Source organism: Corvus moneduloides, chromosome 3, assembly GCF_009650955.1.
Source record: "Corvus moneduloides isolate bCorMon1 chromosome 3, bCorMon1.pri, whole genome shotgun sequence".
Taxonomy (NCBI): domain Eukaryota; kingdom Metazoa; phylum Chordata; class Aves; order Passeriformes; family Corvidae; genus Corvus; species Corvus moneduloides.
Window position 1 is genome coordinate 109,643,607 of NC_045478.1, and position 18,957 is coordinate 109,662,563.

At 43.3% G+C, this 18,957-nt stretch overlaps 1 protein-coding gene across 4 annotated transcripts in view; it reads right to left on the reverse strand.

The window, feature by feature from the left end:
- Positions 1–18,957, reverse strand: part of TTBK1 (tau tubulin kinase 1) — a 108,950-nt gene that overhangs the window by 64,109 nt on the left and 25,884 nt on the right. For all 4 annotated transcript variants that reach the window (XM_032104201.1, XM_032104198.1, XM_032104199.1 and 1 more), the window contains 3 exons: positions 6,167–6,240; positions 3,220–3,360; positions 1,842–1,946 (listed from right to left, as the gene is read on the reverse strand). In XM_032104201.1, coding sequence (XP_031960092.1) covers positions 1,842–1,946; positions 3,220–3,360; positions 6,167–6,240 — 320 coding nt within the window. The remainder of the gene's footprint in view (positions 1–1,841; positions 1,947–3,219; positions 3,361–6,166; positions 6,241–18,957) is intronic.

Genomic DNA, 18,957 nt, shown 5'->3' on the forward strand with positions numbered 1-18,957 from the left:
GAATATTTATGAGGTTTTTTGCTGTATCATTTCTGTCAAAAAGCTTGACCCCCTGAAGTGTGGCATGGGAGAATAGGTACATTAGGTATATGAGACTTTACCCTGTATGATCCTCCCATATCCCAAACAAACGGAGACTTTTCACTACTTTCACGAGAGCATACTCCCACCCCCTGGGGATTGTATATATCTTTTTAGGAAAAGATCATATGTCATTCATCCTTCTATGAGACACATCTGTGGCAAGCAAGCAATCAACCACCAGATTGACCAGAACGAAGACCAACCTTCTCAGAGTCCTGCACTCTGACAAAGCCCCCGCTCACCCACACCAACCCAAGCAGGACATGGCTTGTATGACACAGCTGAAGAATCTTTTCCCCTGGAAAATGTCAAGGCTGGATGTAGAGCTGTTTCTAAAAACAGGGCCTGGGAGCAAAATAAAAGTGAAGTAATTTAAATTATGGTAAGAAAGGAACAAAATAGAGGATACAAAAGAAAAGACACTGGGAAAAATTAATTTCTTTAATTGTAAAGAAAGAACAATGTTCAAACAATGGGACTTGAAATACAGATGTAAACTATAATTACTTCATTAAGAAATGAAGAAATTTTGCAGAAAAACAACTGCCAGTTTCAGTCTGTAATGGACTTGAATTCTGACTGCAGAAAGAGGAACGGAGGGGGGCCACATTTTGTAAAGGGCAATATGGAGAAGGGTTATCCCCAAACTATAAAGCATTGATGAGGAAGTCCAGTAGTATGTAATGAGTGTCTTTCAAGATGCAGGCACAACCTTTGGAGCTGCTCCCAACTACAGGGAAAAAGAAAACTGAAAAGACTTACAAAAAAACAAAAAAAAAAAAAGAAGAAAAGAAAAAAAGAAAAATTCCTCAGCTATATTAATCTACTAAGGACACAAAATCTGCTCAGTAGCCTTTGCTTTTTTCCCACTGCCCAGCAATACCCGGCACTACAGAGTCTCTGTATTTAGCTAGCACATTATCAACATTTTCCAGAACAACAATTATCTTGCAGATGGAAAAGGTGTGCAGACCAAAAGCTGTAAGCCTAGGATGATAAACAGAGAGATTGTATGAGCACTCTCTGCTTGCACTGTGTTCTGAAATACATCTAGGAATTCTCTGACAGATCCCAGAATATCTGAAGCTTTACACATCCTTATGAGTGACCCCAGATAACATTGTGCTGGTAAAAGAACTGAAGATAAAACCCATATTATATGGCACAGAGAATGCCCCCTGCCCATACTTCCCCTCCAGGCAGGCACACTGAAATATCCCTGCTAGGAAATCTGGACAGAGTCAATAGACATAAAACCAAAGCCACAAAGGGTGAGAACAGCATTACAGGTTGCAGCTCACAGTAAGTTCAGCCTCAGAGATCAGGTCAGCCTCTAACTTCTAGCACACTTTTTTATAAAAAGCTTTAAGAATATACCAACCTGTTTCCCCAGATCACAGAGAACTGAACTAGACCAGTCCCCTGGGGCTACAGAAGTTACATGGCCAGCATTGGGCTCGCCCTCTTTGTTAGTCCATATTGTACTCAGTAAGTATTGCAAGCCTGTGGAAAACATGATAATCCTAAAGGAAATTAAAAAAAAAAAAAAAAGCCACACATCTGGTAAGACAAAATCAAGCATCCCTTCTCAGATCCCCAACTCAGCTGAAGTCACCTGCTGCTTCTCACCTGGCAGAAAATGTAGCCCAGTATAATGACCATGCACAACAACAACAAAACAAACAGAACCACAAAACCTTTCCATTCCTAATCAGTTGCAGAAATGGAAAAAAAAAACCTCCTTGAAATGTACTTACTGGTCGGACTTCCCCAGTAGTGTTGGTGTACTGCCGAGCCAGACCAAAGTCTAACATGTAGCACTTCCTGTATGTTGAAGGTAAGCGGCCCATGGCAAAGTTGGACTGGACAAAGAAGCAAAGAAAGAAAGTCAAATTGATGCCAGCAGCTTGGGTAAGGTGGCCATTTGTTGGCAAAACTTTATCATGCAGCTCCACATACCTCTGGTGGAAACAAGTCAAAGATATTAATTTTAAGATGCACCTTAAACGTCATGATTAGAGAACCACTGCCTTGATGAAAAGTTCACTTCGCAGATAAGAGACTGTGGAGTCTCAAAATTGCTAGAATTCACATTAGCTGAGCTAAATTTCAGCTGCTGTGAGAAAGAGCTACATTTAACACCACTAGCTCTGCAGTGAGAGCTCCATGACATGCATAACAGGCTGGAGTTATTGTAGACAAATGCTTCTGTTCATGGTTTAGCTGCTAGCATGAATTATTCTGCCCTAACTCCCAGAATCTCCATTTACTGTATTGTATTGCCTAGATCTATCTGAACGTTCAGACATATAGAAACCACCAGGCTTGGTTCTTAGTAAATAAACCAATAAAAAGCAAATGGAGCAGCTCTTTTTTTTTTACCTCAATCTTAAAGTTCTATCCTTTACCATAATGGATGTCCACTAAAGGATTTGTAGCCAACCACATCAGTTACTGGTTTTCAGCTGAATCTGGTCAGCCAAAAGCAGCTGATTTTAAAAGGAGCAAATGAGTTTGCTAGAAGGAAGCTGGTCTCAGGTATGATGCAGCAATAAGTGTTCAGGTCAAGTAGTGAAGAGCTGTAGGAACAAGACTGGCTTCTACAACGAGACTTGGAATTACTGTGCTTTGCCCAGGCAGATGACCAACAATGTGACTGTGTTTCTGACAGCGGAAACTGTGCTCCAATTCTTTTGGCAATCACTCATACAGGATTAAGAGTATGATTTAGCTTAGTCAAACACATGAATTAGCATTTATTCAAGTGATGCATCACAGAACAAGACTTCCTTTCTGAACAACTTTAACGGTGATAATTGGCTGGACTCCAAAGGACCATTCAGAACTAGATTGCTTCATCATGGGATCTTGACTGGTGCAAGCATGGCTGACAGCTACCAACCCACCATGGAGCAGCCTCTGCCAATAAAAGCTGGTTTGCTAAGCACTTAAAGGAAGGACAATACTATATTACTATTCTGTACCTCTAGGAAGTAGCCAGCATATCAGACAGTGGGAGTGTGCAAGGAGGCCTAAACGTATCTGCTGAGACCTGCCCATACTCAGACTGTCTTTACTGACTCAAGCAAAACAGACAGACATACAACCAAAAGGAAAATTTCCAAAACCACATACAGGCTTGATGTCACGATGCAGGAATCCCACAGAGTGAATGGCTTCTATTGATTCCAGAATCTGTTTGCCCAATCGCAGCGTTGTGCTCAGTGTGAAAGTCCCTCGAGGCTGACTCCTTCTGAGATCTGCAAGATTTCGGCCCTGAAACAGTCAATAAAACACTTAAACCATCACACAAAAGCAGAGCCTTTCACAGCTGTGAGTTCTAACATGCAACCCCAAAAAAGCAGACATGCTACTCAGAGCGGTGCTCACCTCATGTCTGCTTTATTTCTTGCATAAGATCTTCCAGCAGTCCATTTTAGCTTTTAAGTGATGCATTTGCTGATAAGATACCAGACTGTTATCTTGGGAAATCAGCTGGTCACTATTTGTGCAATAGGCACAGCATGGACAGCAAGCAGTGCCTCAGACTGTAGAGACCAGCATCTCCTTACTGTTAAACTCAGACCATACAGAAGCTGATTTAAGAACAACCTCTGACTGTTCTCTGAGCCATCCAGAGATTAAAGCAGTACAAATTCGATAAGCAGGTCATGATGCTGCAGTTTCATCAGAAACTTCCTAGCACACATTGTCTGGTTCAAGCTCAAGCCAGCATTGTTGTGGCAACACCACAATGGGGAAAGTTGTCTATCAAGAGAATCATACCCAAAATCAGAAGAGGAGGATTTTTCCACTGACTTAATACTTATCATAACAAATTGCTAATTTACCTCCAGTTAATTAAATTTCTGAGGAAAAACAAAAAGGCTACCAGCTATGCATGAAAATAAAGACAATTTAGGAAAGAAAAAGGAAAAAAGGGCAGAGTAAATGCAAGAAAAATCCCAGTCTTCTTTGATGTCTGTCATCTCAGTTTTGCCTATACCTCTTTAGCATTGTAAAGAGAAGCTACTAAAATGACTGTATTCCATGGCAAAGTGCTCTTCTAATCCACAGAACGAATGCATTTAGCAACTCATTAAAAACATTAGGAATAAGAGTCTGCTGTTTCAGAGAACATGCATCAAGAACAAAAGCTACAGGGACATGCTGTTCATTACTATGCTTTAGAGTCTCCTGATTCTGCTTCTGTGAAGACATCTATAGAAGACATCTATCATCTATAGAAGACCTATGCTTATAATATAAGTCCACATGAATTCGAACAAAATTCCCAACAGCAAATATATAAAAGATTCCAAACAGTTGAGGAGAAAACAGAGATTGCTCTCCAAATGCCATCTCTTCATCCACCCATTTCCAGTTCTCAAGTTATTTACAGACATTAAAGTGCCAGCTGGCTCATGTAGCATATGACAAGTCTCTCAAATTGTTTTGAGCCATGTTTCACTTCAGGCTCTGGACCCTTGAAGAATCACACCTGATAGAGGCCAGCTCATAGATACAGTTCAGGCACAGCAGCCCACCCAGGTTTGCTCCTTAACATGAACAAAATCAAGCTAAATCACCTCTCTAGTGCTTAACTTCTTGAATTTCTGTGACACTTCACTAGAGGCAGCACAGCTTTGTCATCGCTATCCTGAAACATCCAAGCTACTGAACTGACAGCAGATCTTGCTTTCCACTGTAAAGCTGTTCCTTGAACACCAGCTCTCTTATCCAATGGTAACATGGAAAGCAAGACTCATTTTTTTCAGGGCTGCACACTGAAATGTGCCATAAGTTTCCCCAGCTGCTACTGCTACCAGGAAAAGACACAAAATGAGCACTATTTTCCAAATAAACACTGTCAGGCTGATTACAGAACAGAGCAGATGCAATGAGTTGCAAAGCTTAAGAGTGGAAGCTGGTGACTGAAGAGAAATGGAGAACTGCAGTACACAACAGTCGAGGGACACATGATAAACCATGTCTCAGCAGGTCTTGAAGGAGAATTTTAGCCTGAAGAGTGATGGTGCAAAACCAGCTAATGCTTTGTATATCAGTGTCTTCATCTGCAAATAATGAAATTATTTTTAGCTCTGCCTACTCTACGAGCTCGGTTACATAGTCAAGAACAAACTAGAAAGAGAATCCATGCAGAAAAATTTTTTTCCAAGGTTAAGTCCCTTCTATCAGGCTTGGTAAGGACAGGATTGGGTAGAAGCCTTGTTCTTCCATGAGGTCCAGGCCAGCCCCTTCACGATTCATATTCACACTCACACTGCAGCAGCAGCAATAGCCAGGGTTGTTTAGAGAGCAAAAGAATTTTTTCTATCCATAACAGTAGTTGGGATGCCAACGGTACATAAAAGGCAAACCCAAGCACCAGGAGTTTACTGGTTTTATACAACTGTCTTGCAAAGCAGAACTACAAAAGAATCAGAAGATTATTTTAAAGAAGTACTTGGATCTGCTGGTACCTGCTTTACTTCATCTACCCTGTCTAGCAGTGCAGTCACCGTGTAGTAGCTACCCAAGTATTTGCCCTTATTGACTTGGTATCAGCAGCGTTCAAACAGGAGTAAACACTTCCACAGCAGAAGCTGAGTTACTGCTGAGCTTGGGAGAGACAGAGGAGCCAGAGATCACGGCCTTTCACAGAGAAACTGTGCTGCTGCTGTGACACCGCTGCTCTCACTCTGAGCTCTGATACAAGACATATTTTGAATGCTGCATCACAGCTCAGCAGGAGGTATTTCAAAGAGCTGCCACTGCTGCACAACGCTGTGGGTTGCTCCTGGGAGCATTCTGAACTGAGTGCTTTCCCTCAGAAAACTGACAGAAAGGCATCTTAAACAGAAAAGCAGAGCTATGAAATATTTTAGCACATACTGACGACTGGAGCCATCCCAAGGGTTATCAGAGCAACACCACCCCTTCTCACTGTCTTCCATTCCATCCTCTTTCTGTGTCCAACCAAGTCTTTACACCACTGCTTGGCCTTATTCTCTCAGTGTAAATCCTTCTCGGTGATGCCATCTCTACTGGACAGATGGGAGGGGCGAAGAACAGAACTCACCTGAAGCTGCATGACCACATAATTAAACTTTTCATTTCTTCCACAGCCAATAAATCTGCAAACATGATCCTTCCCTGAAAAGAAACAGAAATGAAGAGAATAGAACATAAGATAACAACCTGTGATCATGATGTTCAGAAAAATGGTTTCTGATTCAGGGCTGGTACCCATAAAGTGGTATCAAGTAAGGAGTTTTGCATAACAAATTGAGCTCAGCTCATTACACCAACTTTATTCAGTACAAGCTGACTTGTACACACAACCACCACACTCACCTACTAGCACTGCTTACCTTGAAAGAGCTAATCTAATACTACCTTGACATGAACAAACCCTGACTTTAATAGTCAGAGACACCTGGAAAAGAAAGATGCTTATGGAAATACTACATTGAAACATTAAAGCAATTTTGTAACAACAGAAGGAAAACAATAGGGGCCATTCTGGGTCAAGTTTTGGCATGATATTAGTACAAACTACACCTGTTCAGGCAAAATCAAACTAACTCAGCTACCCCACAATACACAGCTGGTCCTCGGGGGGGGGAGTGGAGGCTGTGGTTTCAGACCCTGACCTGTAATGGATTTGTGATAGTTTGCTCTCTGGATTCTCGGAAGGGGAAGGAAGAGGAATGAGTTCCCCTAATAGCAGACTGCTGATAACAGAGTAAAGGTTGATGTACATCACAATGGTGAATTCTTGGTTCCTGGTGGGGTTTCTAAGCAGGGAAGGGGGTGAGTATCATTGCATAACTTTACCCTATGTTTCTTTGTAGCACTTGAGCAAGGATGATTTGAATTAGTTTTCAAACCAAAGCTTATTATTTAATAATTAATTAATTCCCAATTTTAAACAAAAAAGGGGAAGAACGTGAACACAGAGTATTGAGTAACTGCACTGCCTGTAGCACCCTCAGCGCCCTGCTATTGCTGTCACTGTGTGCACCACAGGCCTGGGGCATCAGAAACTGCTGGGGACAGCAAGACATGACAGAATAGGGACGTGGAGAGCAGCAGGAGACAAAGGAAGGAGCAGCTTTCTCACTGGAGAACCAGAGCTTTGGCCAGAGCAGTACACATAGCTGTGGAACACGGAGCTACATCCCAGGACCCTCAGTAAGAGCATCAAGAGCCTTCAGGTCCCAGCAGCATCCCACACCAGAACAACCACACTCTCTCTCCTACCATAAGGAGATAAAAGAGCTGCTGGCAACCAGAACTGGAGGGATAGAGGCCCTAACTACTCCTTAATCCCTTTGGAAGAACAGGTTTAAAACGAACAAACAAACCAACCCCAGTTCTAGTATCCACCTGTATCTGGTTAGATGAAGAAGAAGGTTATGTATTTGCAGATCCTTCATGTCTCTGGCATGGACATTATCCAGTCTCAGGACTGAATGTGCAAGACCATGCTGAAACCATCAAGGAATGCCACAAGCCACCATACTTCAGGAAAAGATACTCAGAGATTAGGAAAGTATTCTCTTCAGTATGTGACAGAATCTTCTGAGTTGGAAGGGACCCACAAGGATCATCGAGTCCAACTCCTGGCCCTGCACAGGACGATCCTCAAGAGTCACACCATGTGCCTGAGAGCATTGTCTGAACACCTCTTCAGCCCTGTCAGGCTTGGTGCTGTGACCACTGCCCTGGGGAACCTGTTCCAGTGCCCAAGCACCCTCTGGGTGAAGAACCTTTTCCTGATATCCAACCTCAGCCTCCCCTGACACAACTCCAGCCATTCCCTTGGGTCCTGTCACTGGTCACCAGAGAGAAGAGATCAGTGCCTACCCCTCTGCTTTTACCTCGTGAGGAAGCTGCAGACTGCGATGGGGTCTCCCCTCAGTCTCCTCCAGGCTGAACAGACCAAGCGACCTCAGCCGTTCCTCACATGGCTTCCCCTCAAGGCCCTTCACCATCTTCATTGCCTTCCTTTGGGCACTCCCGAACAGGTTTATATCTTTTTTCTATTGCAGTGCCCAAAACTGCCCCCAACACTCGAGGTGAGGCTGCCTCGGTGCAGAGCACTGGACAATCCCCTCCCTTGCCCTCCTGGCTGCCAGGGCACTGCTGACTCATGTTCAACTTGCCATGGACCAGGACTCCCAGGTCCCTCTCCAAGGCACTGCTCTCTGGCTTCTCATTCTCCAGTCTGTACATCCAGGGCTGCACCATCCCAGGTGCAGAATCTGCCACTTCCCCTTGTTGAACTTCCTATGGCTGGTGATTGCCCAGTCCTCTCATTTGTCCAGGTCTCTCTGCAGGGCCTCCCTGCCCTTGAGGGAGCCAACAGTGCCTCCCAGTTTTGTATCATTTGTGAACTTGCTTAGTATCCCCTCCAGTCCTGTGTCCAGGTCACTGATGAAGATATTGAAGAGCACAGGGCCAAGGATGGAGCCCTGTGGAAGCCCACTGGTGACAGGTCCCCAGTTTGATGTCCCCCCATTCACTGTAGACCTCTGTGCCCCACCCATGAGCCAGCTGCTCACCCATCACAGGATGTGTTTATCCAGCTGAGGAACGGACATTTTGTCCAGAGGATACTATGAGAGAAAGTATCAAAAGCTTTACTGAAACCCAAAAATATTACACCAACTATCTTCCCTTGATCAACTGGACAGGTTACCCTGTCATAAAGGAAATCAGGTTTGATAGGCAGGACTTGCCTCTCATGAAGCCATGCTGGCTGTGACCAATGATTGAGCTGTCTCTCAGGTGTTTTTCAATACCTCCCAGAATCATCTCCTCCATAACTTGACCAGGCACTGAAGTGAGACTGACAGGCCTGTAGTTTCTGGGGTCCTCCTTCTTTCCCATCTTGAAAATCAGGACAATGTTCACCACCTTCCAGTCAGCTGGGACCTCTCTGGATTCCCAAGACTATTCAAAAATTATTGAGAGAGGTTTTGCAATGACATCAGCCAGCTCTTTGAGGATTCTTAGATGAATCCGAGTAGGCCCCATAGATCTGTAGGGATCCAGCTGGAGCAGCAGATCCTGCACAATTTCAGGGTCAGCTGGGAATTGATCATACTCAAAGTCATGGTCCTCCAAGCTCAGGGCACTGAGACCCACTTGGTCCATCAGCCATGTTGAAGACAGAGGCAAAGAATGCATTAAGCACCTCTGCCTTGTCCACATCCTGTTTGTGAGGTGACTATCCTCATCCTGTAATGGGCTGATGTTATTTTTACACTGCCTACTGCCATTAATATATTTGAAAAAGCTTTTTTTCATTGTCCCCCACAATTCTGGCCAGCTTCAACTCCAGCTGAGCTTTGGCTGCATGAATTTTCTCCCTACAGTGGCAAGCAGCATCTCTGTATTTTTCCCATGTCACCTGACCTTGCTCCCACTGGGCACAGGCTCTTCCTTGCTCCTGTTTCTCACATACCAGGCCCACGGCCTGTGTGTGCCTACAGATACTGGGTGCTGCTGGTTGACAAGCTCATTGCAAAATCAGTGTTGATTTTGACAGAGAGGTTTTTGGCTTTCTGAGGAAACCTCTTGAGATACTGTGTGGATATAGAACACGTCCTGGTGTGGGTATTACCAAGAAGGAACCACCAGGAAGCCTCAGCTGTCCCACCCACCTTCCTGCCACATGCCCCAATAGGGATGGCTGTGCTGCTTGCCAATGCGAAGGGACCCTCAGAGCCAGAGTTGTGGCTACGAAGTCAACACATCTGGATAACCTCAGAAAGAACCAGTTCAGTTTCTTTAGGAGCTCATGCTACTCCTGTGCTTCAGCAAACTAGCCACCTACACAGGTTGCAAGTCCACACTCATCCCAGCCATGATTCACAGATTTGCACAGACACACTGTAGTCCCACTTTGCTTTGTTCGCCTTTCAGAGCACCAGGGGATGGATATTGAGGCAAAAGCCAAAAAGCAGTGACTGTTTCTAGTGACAGTGAGAGCTATTGTGTGGTAAAAAGGGTAAATTACTCATTTTTTGTACTTGCTTTTATTGTTTTAAATAATTGCAAAGCACGGACACCATGTGCTTTTTGTTGCTGCAAAACTACAGACAAGAACATTAAAATCCAACCCTCTGACAGGGAGAACTTGCCCACCTAAATCACTAATTTCAGTGAAACAGGAGGGGCAGTGTCTAATGATATGACTTAAGACACAACCTTGCTAATTTCTTACTGTCTCTTCTGATTTTGAGTGTATTTCTGAGATCTTTCTTTTTTTTAAAATCAGTTTCCCCCATAACACTATTGTTTTCTGGATCGCAAAGTTTTACAGAAAAAAAAAGCATTTTAGTTTTTATTATTTTGGAGAATTGTTTGCCTGTTTAGGATGACAGTGTGTTTCTGCTTACTATAATATTTGAAAATAATGAATTGACTGACAGTTCTTGATGACCTGCATCCCCAAACTGACTTCACTTTATACTGAATCCTCCTTTCCAGCTTAAAATGGGCTTGGACCTGACCTGTTGGTCTTGGGAATTTAGGCTCTCCCTGGAACAGCTCTGCCATGCACTGTTTTGCAACACAAGCAACACCAGGAAAACAGAAGAAAGGGGGGTGAGGGAAAACTGTGCCCATTTCTGCATGAAACAAAAAGAATATAACAGAGTGTAGAGAAAGCAGGCCACAGTTAGACGTGGTCCATGTACAGCCAGCCAGTCATACAGGTGGGATAAATGCCTGCAGCACCCAACCCTCTGGGTCCTAGAGGCTTTCACTCCTTTGCCATCTAAAGGAGGCACCAGATTACAACTGTTTGCTCTCTTGGAACAGTTCATGCCATGCTGAAGTAGCAGATGGAGGCTGACAGTCAGGTGTGACTTTGGGATTCCTGCAGCTCAGTCCTGAGGCTGATCAGAATTATGAAGCACACAAGAACAATCGTGTTAATAACCTCCTGTGCAGACAGGGTGATGGAACTGTCATACTTCCCTTAAAGGCAGCAGGAAATAGCTCTCTCTTCTCATACATGCCCTCCTCAAGCATGGAGATCATAGCACAGAGCAGAAAAGCATATTTTAAACCAGAAAAGAAAGAAGAGGGGAGTAGGAAAATGTTTTTTTTTTTTTCAAGGTATATTTAGTATGGGAAGCCTCAGAACCATTTTACTGCACTGCCAGATGATACTTGCTCCTGTACTAGACTGCTCTGCTCAACAGCTGCCCAGATATTTCAGAGGGTCACAAGTTATACCATAGAAAATATTCTCTGTATCTGTATTTGTTTGTTACTAAAATAAAGGAAAGAACAGGGTAATAGATTTTAAAGAGTTTTGGCCTGTTAATTAACTAGCATTGGAGGAACACATCAGCCCAATGTTCATAAGCACTCACTGGAGGAAAGTTTCAGAGTATTTTATTTATTCACAAGCATTTAGTTAAGGCAAAATTTAATGTTCAGCCATAGAAAAACATTCTTTCTACTGTGGTATTTTAACTACAATGAATATAATAATGTCCCATAATACAGGGTAAGAAATATTTCAGTCACTGAAATGGTCTTCATCATCCTTGTTCTGAAGAAACTTAAAAATTACAGTCAATAATTATGTTCTCATGTATAAAAACCCCTTCCACCCTTAGAGAGATATTCATCATCTTCTAGAGATACGATTAAAGTCCCCATTTGAATACTTAAAAACTTTCATTACATGAAAAGCTTTCATTACACAGCCCCTAAAAGAACCTAAATTATGATCCTTTTTTGAGTCTATTTTTTTCATATGGATCAATTTCCAACTGGTGGACACTAATATTCATTCCAATCTTCTACTCATTTAAGTTCTTAAACATTCCTAATGTATTTTCGATGCAGCAATGAAACGAATCAAATCAACACTAAGAAGGAAATATGTGAGATTATTGTTGCAACTTGAAGTTAGTTTTTTTTGTAACAGATTCCATATTTCCTGTGTTTTCACCAGAAAACCATTAACCACTCTTCTCCACAAAGAAGTTAAAAAATTTATTTTTTTAATTTTATGCTAAAATTCTGTGATTCATCTCCATAGAGTAGCTGTCTCATTCCTATCAGTTCACCCAAAACACTGAAGTAACTTCTATTGCATGAATTATCATAGATCTCACAGCAATTGTTACTCTTATTACTGTTACCTTACCAATTGTTGCATTTTCTCCTGCACAAGACCAACACTGACACAACATCTCGAGTTCAGCACTGACCACCAGGATGGTGGCAGGGAAAGGAGAATGTAACACTAACAAAAAGAGCCAGACAACGGGGTTTGTTCAGCCTTTAGGAAGGCAATAGAAGGGACACTATCTGCTGGTCAGAGCTACCTAACACAAGAGTGCCAAGAAGATAAGAGCCTGATGTTTCTCAGAGGTTTCAGCTGGGCTGGAGTTCATTTTACTCCTAATAGCTGGTACAGTGCTGTGTATTGTATTTAGGATGAGAATAATGTTGGTAACACAGGGATGTTTTGGCTGTTGCTTAGTAATGCCCACCCTAAGTCCAGTTTTCAGTATTCCCCTGCTCTGCCAGTGAGGAGCTGCACAAGAAGCCAGGAGAGAGCTGTGAGAGACAGCAAAGATTGATGTCTCAAGACATTTTGGGGTGCATGCCTGTGGGGAAAGGGAAGGTTGGGTCTTGCCCTGGCAGTGCACCCTAGAGCCAGTATGCCAGCCTGGCAGAGCTGCCAGTCATTGTCACACTGGAGAAAATGCCCCACACCCCACCCCTGGAGCCCCTAACCAAGCTCCTGAGTGGCCAAATGACCAGAAGTCCCACCTGGGGGAAGGGCCCAGAAAGGCCAAGGGGTATTTAAGGCTGAACATGAGATGAGCACACATCTTGACTCTAACTCCTCTCGGAGTTTCTATCAGCTGAACATCACTGGAACCCAGGAGTTGGTAGCTCCATGGGTCCTTTTCTACCTCTTTTCTGTCCTTCTCCTCTTCTAATTCCCTCTTTTTGGTTAACTTAAAAATCAAACGGGCTTAGAGTTTGTGAAGTTGAGTGGGCTAAGTCAATGCTTTGAGAAGTGTTTTGTGTTGATTGAATGCTGCTCTAAACCTTCTGCCAAAGTCCTCTGATTCTCTAAAGCTGCCAGTAAAATCTATTTTGTTGTTTTGACCTCTTGAGAAGATCTTGTCTGTGTTTCTCCCATGTGTCTGACTCAAGAGTGCATGAACAACCCAGAGAGTTCTCTGGGGTCTTGCAGGGGCACAGCTGGAACAGCTGACCTGAATGGGCCAAAGGGATACTGCTCACCATGGAATATCATGCCTGGTATAAAAACTGGGGCAGGTTGGCCAGGAGCCATGGATGGCTGCTTGGGAATGTGGTGGGCATTGCTCAGAGGGTGGTGCATCACTTGCACTTTTTGGGTTTTATTTCTCCCTTTCATTTGTTATCTCCCTTTTCATTACTACTATTATTGTTCTTATTTCAATTAATAAACTGCTCTCATCTCACCCCATGGGTTTTACATTTTTTTCACTCCTCCCCACTCCGTAGGGGCAGGGGTGCTGAGTGAGCAGCTGTGTGGTACTTAGTGCCAGCTGGGGTTAACCCATGACAGAGGTACACAGAGAGGCACTGGGCATGAGCTGCGACGTGGGAAGTTCCTATTAGGTGTGATTTCTTCTTCCCCCACGAGGATGGTGAAGCCCTGGAACAGGGGCCCAGAGAAGCTGTAGGATCTCCATCTCTGGAGGTTATTCAAGATTTCACTGACAAAAGCCCAGAGCAACCAGATCTATTTCTTTTCTGCTTGGAGCATGAGGCTGTACTAGAGACCTCCAGAGGTCCTCCCTGCCAGCCTAAATTTTCTTCTGGATCTGTGTCACACTGACTTGGAAAAGCCCAAGTGCTTAGGTCACTAAGCACAACACAACTTGCTCAAGCACTTGGCACTGCTGGAGTCTCTATGATATGCCCAGCTGTTCACATGTAGCTGTACAATTGCTCTCACTGGTGTTTGGAAAGCTGCAGTTGTTTCTCAATGCTCTACAGTACAATGTACATTTTTGAGCTATCCTCTTCTTTATTTGCCTGTCAGTATCTGGTTTATCAGCTTATCACAGATTCTGTATTGTGGGGATATTGAATTCACTTCTGTACAAATATTGTAAAGAAATGGAGGATTCATCAGGACTAGAAAATGAAATGAGAGTTATTTTCATCATCTTCTAACTTTACTTGGAAATGCTGCCTTTAGCTTGGCAGAGCTGGCTCACATGGGCTTCTTTCCTCTGCAGGTACCAAGTTTCACCTCTGGCCAGACAAACCAGCTGACTTCAGGGACTTGTCAACTCAGCTGGACAAAGGAATTTTGGACATGAAAGAAAACAAATTCTGTGCTGGAAGTAAGGCTTAAATAACTACACTACTCAATAGTCATCAGCTAGGATTTAACCAACTGGGTTAAGCTTGCTAGTGCTTCTGTAATAAATCAATGAACTACTGGACACAAAACCCCAAAGGCTTGTCACTGTCTCCTAATCAAACAGTAAAAGGTAAAACTGACTGAGCTTGCATGGCATAATTTCCTCTAGTTGTTTCCCAAGACTAACAACTTTAAGATGAATAAGTGATAATAGATCCCACACAGGTCAAAGCACAGTAAGTCTTAAAAAAAGTGTGGTTTAAATCCTTTTTCAGCCATCCCATGACCTTCCCCCACCGAACGGCACCACAGTTAGCACAGAAAACAAGTGTCCAAATGCCAGTTCATTCAAACACTCCTACACATGGAAGAATGTAGTGCTGGATAGAGAAGCTCAAGTTACAGCAAGTCTGTGAATCTGCCACCCTGTGATGGCCTAAAAGCCTGCCAAGGGTAATGTACTCTGCTTTCTAGTCTTTGCAGATAGCTTGCTTACATCAACCTAGCAAAATACTGTAGAAACACAAACTGTGTCCACAAAAGTAACAGAAACTGAATCACAGAGAGTTAAGGCACCACTTTAACACAAAAACCTCACAAATGCAATAACAACAAAAACTAGGACTGGTGAGTAAGAAAAACAAGGTCCCTTTCCTTCCAATATTTTGCTAGGAAACTCTTATCTGTCCAACCCCTGGCAGTAAAGAGGGAACGAGCAGCACAGACTTGCTTTACTATTTGCTGTAACAAAATCAGGTACTCAGAAACTACACTGCCTGTGACCAGGCTGCATCTTGCACAACTACTCAATATGCAGAAGATCTCTGCACTGCAGAATAAAATTAATCAGAGTCCTACACAATGAAACTGGTTACACTGAGAAGAAGGCATTTACAAAGAAAACACCACACTGAAGAGAGCTTAGGAACACCTGGCAGCCGAGTGAGATCAAAAGCAAATACTTAGGGCCTTGTAGCCTCACACCAGGGCAACACTGCCACTGCAGATGAACAGAAAACAGTGCTCAGCACCAGAATAATCTGGCCATTTTAAATTACAATCTGCTAGGCTGTTCCAAAGAGAATCCCATCACAGGAGACTGAATGTTGTGGCCATATCCATATTTTAGAGAGCCTATGAACCAGAAGGCATACAAAGTGCACTCCTTGTGAGAGATCCTTTTGCAGTGCCCTGGTCTCACAAGACCCCAGGGTGCTCCCAGAGACACCTATCAAGAAGTGGGTAAGGACAGGGAGGATACTTTTGAATTCAAAGCATCTGCTTCTGAGCCTCACACAGCCCCAGCTGAGCATTAAGAGAGAACACAATTCCTGGTTTGCCACCTAAGATAGTTTCTATACCCCTCTCTGCAGCAGTCCACTGGATTTCATCACAGATACTGGTTTACAGTTCTGCATTTAAGGTTGCTGTTAGAAAGGCAGACTGACAGACAGCCCAAGCCAAGCACCTCAAAAGCTATGCCAGAGCTGTTCTCACAGAGATGTGGCATTTTGATTAACCTCAAAGATCTCACAGACAGGAAACTGAGTCCAGACAGTACTAATGCTCCTTTGCCACCTGAATATTGCTCCACAGCAATTCAGGGTTGGGGAAAAAATCACAGACAGAACAAGCAGGTTGCTGTCCGTTGGTATTTCAAAGGGTTAGAAAAAGCATTGAAGAGATGGAAAAACATCTGCTCATCCAGACATGATAGTACTCTTCCTTCCATGTGTTCAATGATAGGAAGCCATCCTATTTTTTCTCCTCCTGATTCAAAAAACCAGGAGCCTCAGAGTCCTGGTTTATAAAAGCAATGAGGTTTTAAAGAAAGCCCCCCATATTGCCTTAAATCATTACAACTACCACGTGTCAGTGTTCCAAGAGTGGCTCTGGGTCATGTAAGGTTTTCTGAGCAAACAGACCATGAAGTTCTGTTTCAGGTGCACACCAAGTAATCCCCAAATCCTAAAGCAGAGTGAAAGCTAACAAATGGACCCTCGGACAGGAGGGCAGATTAAAAACCCAAAGCAAACTAATCCAAAGCAAAATGGCCTGAAACCATGAAGTTTATAATGTAAAACCCCCAAGCCATATCTGCTGGAGATGTATAGGCCTGAACAGCTGCTGCTACCCACTGATCTGCAGGTACTGTACTGCTCACTAATGGAGACATTGCTTAAGAGGCTGAGGCACAGAAAACCCAACCAAAGCCTTTCTTGCCCTCTGGATATGCAAGTTACTTAATTCACTTAAGCCACACAGATCTTACTTCCATTTACTTTTTAATGCACATGACCAAAGGCTTGTCTACACAGCAAAACACTGGCGAGTACAACTACACAGCAACCTCCTCTGCTGGAAACAATCTGCAGGAAGTGTTTGCCAGTGCAGCTTAGACTTGGGTTCAAAATCCTTGCCTGCAAAGTAGAAAATTCCAATAGGTTAAAATTGTGTGCAAATGGTACAATCACACACATCTTGCTTAAAGATAGTTTTACAGTAGTGACTAAGGTAATAAAATGAGGGCTTGGCACTAAAATAGAATTCTGTCGGAGAAGCTGTATTCATGCACAAGTTCACTGTGCAGATGTGCCCAAACTATCCCTGAAACAGTTTCTGAATTTGTTATTGGTTAAGATTTTCAACCCTAGTAGTGTAATTCTCTACTAGCTTCTCTAGGAGCAACAAGACAATGTAAGCCAAATAGTGCTTCACAAGGATTAAAATAAAAAGCTATCTTGTGATGCTCTGATTAGAATTGGCCAGAAAGAGTAGCACCAGACAGAATGTCTTGAGCCCTGCAAGTTCAGCCTGAACAAGGAAATATTCTACAGCAACTTTGTGAGACCAAAAGGTTTTGATTTTGACTAACACAGTCCACGGAAAGGCGAGAAAAAGACAAAAAATGTTGCTAAAACTTTTTGGGCAAAGATGCAACAACAGGACAACGGAGAGCTCCAGCTCATCCCCTGCTTGAGCAAGAAACTCCATAAGGTGACTTCTCAATTGTGTTTTGCCCAAAGCATAAAAGGGCACCATTGCTGGTGTTTCACAGATCCAAGACAATTAACAGATTTGGAAGTTTGGTCAGAAGATGATTTACGATCCCTCCAAGTAACGATGCAAGTTAGAAAGAACTTTGCCTTTGGGAAACATATTAATAACTAAACAGATACGAGAAAAGGCACTATACAGCTAGAAAAATCAAATCAAGTATGAGCAGAACAGAATGACTCTACAGAGCAGGGGAGAGATACTGAAGTGGTAGTGATCTCACATAGCAAGCTCAAGTATCTCAGAACCACTTGTATTGGAAGGGACCTCTTGAGACCATCTAGTCCATGCCCCTGTTCAAGCAGAGACAGCTAGAGCATGTTGTCCAGGGATCACATCCAGCTGGTTTTCAGTACATCCACGGACAGAGATACCATAATCTCTCTAGGTAACCTGTTCCAGCACGTGACCACCCTCACAGCAGAAAACTACATGTAGTGTTTATTAGAAAGTACAGAGACTCTATAGAAGAGTCAGTACCTGTTTCTCCAGCTGTTCTGTGTGGATTGCTGGCGCAGGAAGGACATTGTGAGGGACCTACCTGCAGCTATGTTCCCTATGTGGCTATCCCACAAACTGTCCAAGAAAGCCGAACTGTTGGCAACAGCCTGCAGTCCACACCAACCAGGAGCTACTGCACTCTAAGGTCAGGCTGTACCCAAACCAGGTCTGCAGTATGGACCAATGGCCAACCTTCTCTATCCCAAACTCTGCCGAACTCCAGCAACTTGCAAGACTCTGTTCACAACCTCTGGAGAGAGCAGCAGCTCATTAGTCCTTTGAGGCTGGTGTGACACCTAAATAGAAAACAATAAAGGCTGGACTATTTAAGAGGGACTGCAATTTTCAATTCTACCAGAAAAGTACAGAGGAATTTTAGACAACACTGTTCCTTGATTTTCATCTGGAAATCCATGAACTGACTGTATCACCTATGGTAATATCACCAACTTACCCCCACCCCTCCAACTGCTGGAAAAAGACAGTATCTCCCTTTCTGAAATGTTTCTCACCTCTTTGCCACACTCCACAGTGAAAACATACACAATACACCGATTCCCCATGCTCTCAACCCAATTTCTTAATTTAACTTTTATCATTTATTTCAGTAAAGCATTTGGGGATTAACCTTCAAACAAAAAAAGCTAAATTCCTCACAGAACAGCTTGATTTGTAAAAACATGGCTGAAGTAATGTGTCATTTCTTACATGCAAGATAGCTGATGCACAGCCAATTCTGATTCTTCTGTCTTTTCTGTCCCTTCCTCGAATATTTACTAACTGCTTTGCCAAGGGGCTTTTCCTAGTTCCACACACCACCAGACCCTCTCCCCAGTTACCAGCATCATGCTATGCCACAAATGTGGGTGTTTTTTTCAAGCATTTGGTATTCTCAACAATCT